Source organism: Convolutriloba macropyga, chromosome 2 (assembly GCF_964194025.1).
Source record: "Convolutriloba macropyga chromosome 2, txConMacr16.3, whole genome shotgun sequence".
NCBI classification, from domain to species: domain Eukaryota; kingdom Metazoa; phylum Xenacoelomorpha; order Acoela; family Convolutidae; genus Convolutriloba; species Convolutriloba macropyga.
Genome location: NC_134469.1, coordinates 26,523,742 through 26,531,088, shown reverse-complemented (window position 1 = coordinate 26,531,088; position 7,347 = coordinate 26,523,742). Strand labels below are relative to the sequence as shown.

Here is a 7,347-nt window from a genome sequence, read left to right as displayed (position 1 = left end):
AAGTATTTTCTTTTTAGCTCCGGGAGATTTTTGCTCTGAAGGGATTTTTCTTTTTGACAAATAAATTTTCTTAATTGTATATGTTTGAATTTAGTTTGGGCTTGCTTGGACACATTTTCGAGCAGTGCTTTATTTACCCATACTTGTTGCCTTTTCCTATTTAACGCAGAGCAATAATGTGGTTTACATCCACGTATAGTGCATAGTTTGTCGGTTTTGTTTGCTGTGAATTCATAAGATCGGCTTTCAAAGCCCTCTTTTGAAACTGCACGCAAATTCTTCTTTCACTGTCTGGCCTCGTTACCTGTTGAAGAGCTCACAAAAGCCATTGCCAGACATCTAAACTTAAGACACGTAGTCATTTCGTTTCAATAAGAGAATTTGTTAGATTTACTTAAGTACCATGTTAGTAGGCTAAGCATTGCTGCACCAACTGTTATTTGGGATTTGTTTCTGTTTTCACTTTTCAAGTCACAATAGCGTGCAGCTTCTCTTATATCAGCCGGAAATCGTCAGCCAGTTTTTGCGGTTACGACTCTCGCTTAAGGAGAAATTTAGTTTCGAATAGAAACTTACCAAAGTTGAACTTTAAACGATTCTCCCTGCTCCAAAAAATAACACTGTGAATATCTTTTTCCAGCTCCATTTCATTGTCCACAATGCTGATGTCAATAGCACTCATTGACAAATACTTCGAGGAGGTCATTTATATATACGGAAAAAAGAAACACTGTAAAAATTGAATTAATTTGTCCACCGCTGGTAACTGAGCGGAATTTAGATTTTTTCCAAATTTTTAAAACTGTCAAATATGACACGAAAGCCTCTAGAAAGCATTATCAAACCCCATTCTGCATAATTTTTAAAGTACGACAATGAAACGGATGGTATCTGAGTGATGGTTGAATGACTTTTTCTAAAACCCTGTTCTTCTACGCAAAATTGTTGGTGCAGAAGCATCAAAAACTGTTTATACATCGTACGTTCAAATAGAAGTGACAAGAAGTGACTCAAATAGAAGTGACTCAAGTTACTCCTCAGGTTTCGGTTAATCAGGTAAGCTGGGCAAGTCTTGCTAAGTTTGTTTTCGAATGGAAACAAATGGGCCACCGTTATTCGTACTGAAGGAGCAAAATGTTCAGATTGGTAGATATAAGATTTTAGCCGGACCTATCAAATAAATTTGTTTTGACTCAAAATAGTGTTCTCAACTATGCAATCATCATCAATTTGGTTATAACAAATTTAAATAATTATGATTCTATTAGTTATATTTATATCGCAATAGATCCATTATGCCTTTATTGTCGAGACCAACTAATCAAACAAATTACCAATTCAGACAGATAGTTCATTGCCATGAAATTTATAAGTAAACAAAACATCACATTAACTATGCGCGAAAAACTAAATCAAGTAGCGTTTTTATTGTTGTCAGATGAACAATCAGAATGCACTTCCAATCGTAGAGCCGAAATTAGTGACAACAATTTTGTGTAGCCATAATGCAAAAGACATCGTCCAGCTGTTCTGGTCAAAACTTGAAGTCCCTGACTGGGTCCGTTTCGTAGATGTGCAATTAAGCAGAGCAGCTGTGATGTTAACGTACTGCTGACTGACAGTTGTTTCTTGAAAGCAGGTGTAACCACCACTTCGGTCTTCCTGACTTTCTTGTCTGTTCATGTCACCAATGCACACCCAATCAGAAGGATTCTACAATAAATGAGATTTACAATTATAGAAATTTACAATTATTTACAATTTTTTACAAAAATTTCAAATTTTCAGGTCGAGGTGTCATCAAATTTTACCTCAATTCATTGCTAAATTCTCATTATTTTAGCTTATTTTCAATTCGTTTCTTATGAAAAAAAACGGACGGCAATTATTGCCAAAAATCACAATATTGCGCGCAATTGTCAAAAATGAGAGGTTCTATTTGTTATCCTTTCTCCATAATTCATCAATGTATTACACGTGGTGAATCCTGACCCGGAAATATGTTCACATTAAAAAATCTTTAGCATTGAGAAGTGCAACCTTGTAACCCGTGGGTGGTCCTACAGCCCATTTGGAGTGGTCCTTGTTGGTTGAGAACTGGATGTCAAAGTCAGTGAAGGACATCTCTTCAACTGTGAACGTCCAGTACGTATCTAAGCAAACAATTAATTTGCAATAATCCAACTGGCCAACAAATTATGTCTATAGAAAGCGAAGGAATTTAGCGAGAAGCTTTTTTGAGAAGCTTTTTCCATCGAAGCCCAAATTTCAAACCATTTGGAGATATCAGGTCAACTCGGGAAACTTTACTCAAACTTACCTCGCTCGTATCTTAATGAATATTGCCACACAGTTGTTATTGCCACCGAGAAGTTATCAAACTCCGAGGCGAAGCCGAGGTGTTATGATAACTTCGAGGGCGATAACAACCGTGTGGTAATTTTTTTAATCAACACCTGTTGCGATCATTTCAAAACTGAACACTGTTTTAATGGTTTTTCCTTCTCATTTTTTGAGGACAATTACATTTTCAAAGGTAAGTGATATTTCTTCAGATCTGTTCTTCCTTTTATCCTCATGCGCCCCTTCCCCCCACACACACCCACACACACACACACACACACACACACACACATGCACACACACACACACACACACACACATACGCACACGCACGCACACGCAAGCACACAAGTACACACACACACAAACACACACTCACACACACAGACAAACACAGATACACATACACACACACGCACAAACACACACACAGACACACACACACACTCACACACACACACACACACACTCACAAACATACGCACACGCACGCACGCAGACACACAGGCCCACACATGCATAAACACACACACACGCACGCACAGAAACAAACAACACACACCACACACACATACCACACACACACACACACACACCACACACCACACACCACAAACACCATACACCACACACACACCACACACACCACACACTCCACACACACTACACACACCACACCCAAACCACACACACCACCTACACACAACACACCCACATACACACACACACCACACAAACACACACACACACACCACACACACAAACCACACACACACCGCACACAAACCAAACACACATCACACACACACACACACACACACACACCGAACACACCCCACCCACACCACACACAACACACACCACACAAGTTTTCTTGGACTACAAGGTTATCAAAATGTTTCCATCATTATACTACGAGTTTATCACCACTCTTTTATCGCCACTGTTTACTTAGTAACAATGGCAATAAAAGAGTGTGATAAACTCGTAGTCTAATGCTGAAGTGTTTTTCCAGGGTCGATCGGGCATTAAAATTTATTACACTGGCAGTTTATTTAACTGCTTTTATCGCAACAATTTTGCAAATTATGTTTATCTTAAAAAATCTCCTAAAGACATCCAGAACAGCTCTCTTCTATAACGACACTAAAACACTATTTTAGACAAATTAAGGTTTATTGTTTGGTTACTTTTTCTTAGAAGAGCACGTTTTGTCTTGATTTCTGTTACAAACCAGGAAACAAATCAAATATTCTAGTTTTGATCTATTAGTTTTGAATCAAAGTCATAAATGGAGGTTGCAAGATCATCTGAAGCATTTAAAGAATCGTTCCCTTGCAAGGGTAAGCCTTTTTTCTCAAGATTGTAGCATAATTTGTAATTCTTTTACATGATCACCATTGGTATACGACTGGTAGAATTTAAGGCTGCATTTTTTCAACAGAAAAGATTAGATTTTCACATAATGCATTTAGAATGAAAGCTGAAAATCAGACATAAAAATTTAGCGTAAATTAAGATAGACTATTTTGTTCTTTCCCTCGTACTTACCCTGACAGTCTGATGGTAGATTTGTGCCAGAGTTCTGCCATGTCTGTGAGAAGAGATCGCTCTTCAACTTAGGAGCCATCATCTCACTCAACATGTCCTCATCTGCAGCCTTCCACTTGGAAAATAAGGTGAACTCAACACCCCCTGCAATATAATTCGACAATCGTACGCACAAAAGGCAACGTTTATCCCAAGATTATTTTGCTCACATGATGAGAATAGTGTAAGTAGGCTGAGGTCCCAGAATGTAAAGGAACCAAGTTCCTTTATATTTTATCTCCCCCCACACCCTCATTTTCCTCCCCCCACCTACACTTTCGTCCTCCAAAACCCTTTCATTTCATGATTTTCATTCCCCCAACCTATTTTCGTTGAAGCTTTTTATATGTTGATTTTATTGAAGAAGTCAGAAGTGGTTGACGTTCACTTTCAATATTATTTATAGTAAGGGATTTCCCGTTTTTGACCATAACTTGTGTGCCAATGGCGCGAATTATGATGTATTTATAGAGCTTGATTTGCTACCATAGTTGCGACTTTCAGAAATACAAATATTAATGAAAAGTTGTCTTGGTATGCAAGACTTAGGCCGAAGAGCATAAACATTTCTGGCGTATCCTAGGGTCAAAAAAGGACCTTTGAACCTTTGCTCGACGCAGACTGGGGAATTTTTGATTTTATAGGGGGGAACTTAGACATTTGACACTTAGCACATTTTAAACTCTGGTTTTGATAACTTCACACTTTTTAATCAAAAACATCACAATCACAAATGATCCAACTGATTTTTAATCTGGCCCTAGAAGTGAAGACTGAGATGAGAGTTCTCCTGAAAAGGATGCTTGCGTGGGATGCCTAGTCACGAAAGATGGGCTGGTCTTGCTTGCGGATTTGAATGTCTTCATTTCAAAGGCTGGATTTTAATAGGCGACTAGTTATCGTTGGATCAATATAGTATCTTTCCGCATTAGTTTTGAAAGGAGTAGGTCCTCCTCTAGGTGAAATTTAAAGCACCACCAACACACACATTAATTTAGGATTAGTTGCAAGGCCTGGTATGCCCTTGCTACCTTAAGGTTTATAGGAACGTGAAGTTATCCCCCCACCAGTGTCAGTAGACACACACAATAGTCGAATGTTAACCACCACAGGTTAGGGTTCCTTCTGTCGCGCTCGAGAATCAAATAGGCAACCAGACAAACATCTAATTTATCTAAGTTTGTAAGAATTTCACTGATTAGTGGAAAAGTTTAACTCTATGCAACTTCTGATTAGCATCAAATCTGTATCAAACATCACTTAGTGATAGCGACAAGCATAAACATAGCAATCAAACATTAAACAAAAGCATTAGCTAAGCACAGTAAGCAACAGCCTCATTTAAATAATAGGTTTAACATAACAAAAACTAGAATAGGGCTGTTACAAGGAAACATAGTGCAGTAACAGTGCAGTATAAACTTTGTACAATAAGAAAAGTCTTCTAACACAATCAACATGCCAAACAAGTCCAAAGCATCATCAACAGCAAAGAACAGCCTCAAGCAACAACTTCAGCTGAAAGTGATAGAGTGGAACGCAGTAAAAGACCTCTTCGAAGAACAAAGCAATAGTAACGAAGGTCTAAGCATACTACGTGAAACTTTGGAACTTTTGAGGTCTCAAAAAGAGCAGTTGGACAGAAGTTGCAGTGAACTCATGAAGCTACAGCTAACAAGTGAAGAGTTGACAACACTTGCTAATGAATCTGCTGAAAGAAACATAACCATGCTGAAATGCAAACAGAGAGCAAAAGCACACAGAACGGATGCAAGTGACACTGAATCTGCTTTCAACACATCAGCAGCGCCTTCCCCTAATCTACTGAGAAAACAGTACCCTTTACGCAATAGAGCAATGAAACAAATGAAACATCAGTTGGCAAGCCGCAACAATCAGGAAACAAACAAAGCTGACTCGTCCGACTCAGAAGACCCTGATAATTCTCAACCCGTTTTTAACATTGAAGAGAGAGGAAGGAACAGAGAATTTCTCACAGGGGCCTTGAGAATGGATGAGGGCTGGCAAAATTCAATTCGATCGAGAGAAGAGAACCATGTTCGAGGACAGAACCAACATGAGAGTGAGGATAGAGCTGGGCATTTGCAACAACCACTTTCTTTTCACATCAATAGCCAAGCTGGTCCTACCATGAGCCATAGGTACACACCACAAAATCAACAACCACTGAACAGTTGTACCGGGCATGAAGTACACTATAACAACGGCTCTAACAACAACCTATACAATGGCTTCCCGAGTTTCCCGAGTTCTCCACCAGACTGGATGCAACACCAGGCACTGATGATACAGAACACAATGAGTTTGCCCAAGATATCAATTGATAATTTTACAGGTGATCCTTTGAAATGGCACCAGTGGTTCAGCTTCTTCAAAGCGACCATTCACAACAACAGTGGCCTCTCAGACGCTCAAAAAATGACATACCTCCAAAACTCTGTAACACATAAGGCAAGAGATTCCATAAGTGGATACTCATACAATGGGGACTACTACCATGAAGCTATCGCTGAACTGACCAGAAAGTTTGGCAAAGCACAGCATATTGTCGCTGCATACCTAGATCAATTGGAGAAGTGGCCGAAACCCAGACTGGACGAACCAAACACTTTTGTGAGCTTTTCATCCTTCCTGAGGAGACTGGTACAAACATTCAGGCTTCACAACTTTGAAGCTGACCTCAAGTCTTCAGCCGTCCTGAGAATGGCCAGAGACAAACTGAACGCTACCATGATAATCAGATGGAATCAACACACAAGAAGCCAAGCCTTGCTGCAACCTAACCTTACCCACTTTGCTGATTGGATTGACTCCTACGCAGAGGCGTGTGAGGACATCTCCCCACAACGGAACCAGAGAACCAGAATGAACAGTTCTTCTAGAAGGGGGCCACCAGATGTGTCATGTCAACTCTGCTCACAAAACCACAACCTTGGTCGATGTCCCGAATACTTGGAAAAGTCAGTGTATGACCGACAATGTTGTGTGAGAAGGTAATCTCTGCCCTAACTGTCTAAGAGGTCATGAAAAGGGTCTCTGTCAATCAAAAATAAGGTGCCTTGTGGACAGATGCAATGGCTTCCATCACTCAACACTCCATAGGACAGATGCAAGGCAGATGCAACAATATGCACAACCAAATGGGAACTGGAACCAAAACTCACAAAATAACTTCAGACCCCAAACCAACCAAAACCAGTCAAACTATGGACGTAACTTTAACAATGAAAACCAAAGGCAGCAGACGAGTTCAAACTACAACCAACAGAGTGGAACTCAAAACAGACATGGTGGATCTAACAGCAGTACTTCACACAGGGGCAACTGGAACAAAAATGGTTTTCACCCTCAGCCGATGAACACGCAGAACGACAACAACAACAGACAGCAGAG

At 39.9% G+C, this 7,347-nt stretch overlaps 1 protein-coding gene across 1 annotated transcript in view; it reads right to left on the bottom strand.

The window, feature by feature from the left end:
* Nucleotides 1-728: 728 nt before the first annotated feature.
* Nucleotides 729-7,347, bottom strand: part of LOC142335217 (plancitoxin-1-like) — a 29,262-nt gene continuing 22,643 nt past the window's right edge. Inside the window, exons 4-6 of the mRNA XM_075383610.1 lie at nt 3,895-4,038; nt 2,041-2,153; nt 729-1,713 (exon numbers count right to left, since the gene is read on the bottom strand). Coding sequence (XP_075239725.1) covers nt 1,447-1,713; nt 2,041-2,153; nt 3,895-4,038 — 524 coding nt within the window. The 3' untranslated portion in view covers nt 729-1,446. The remainder of the gene's footprint in view (nt 1,714-2,040; nt 2,154-3,894; nt 4,039-7,347) is intronic.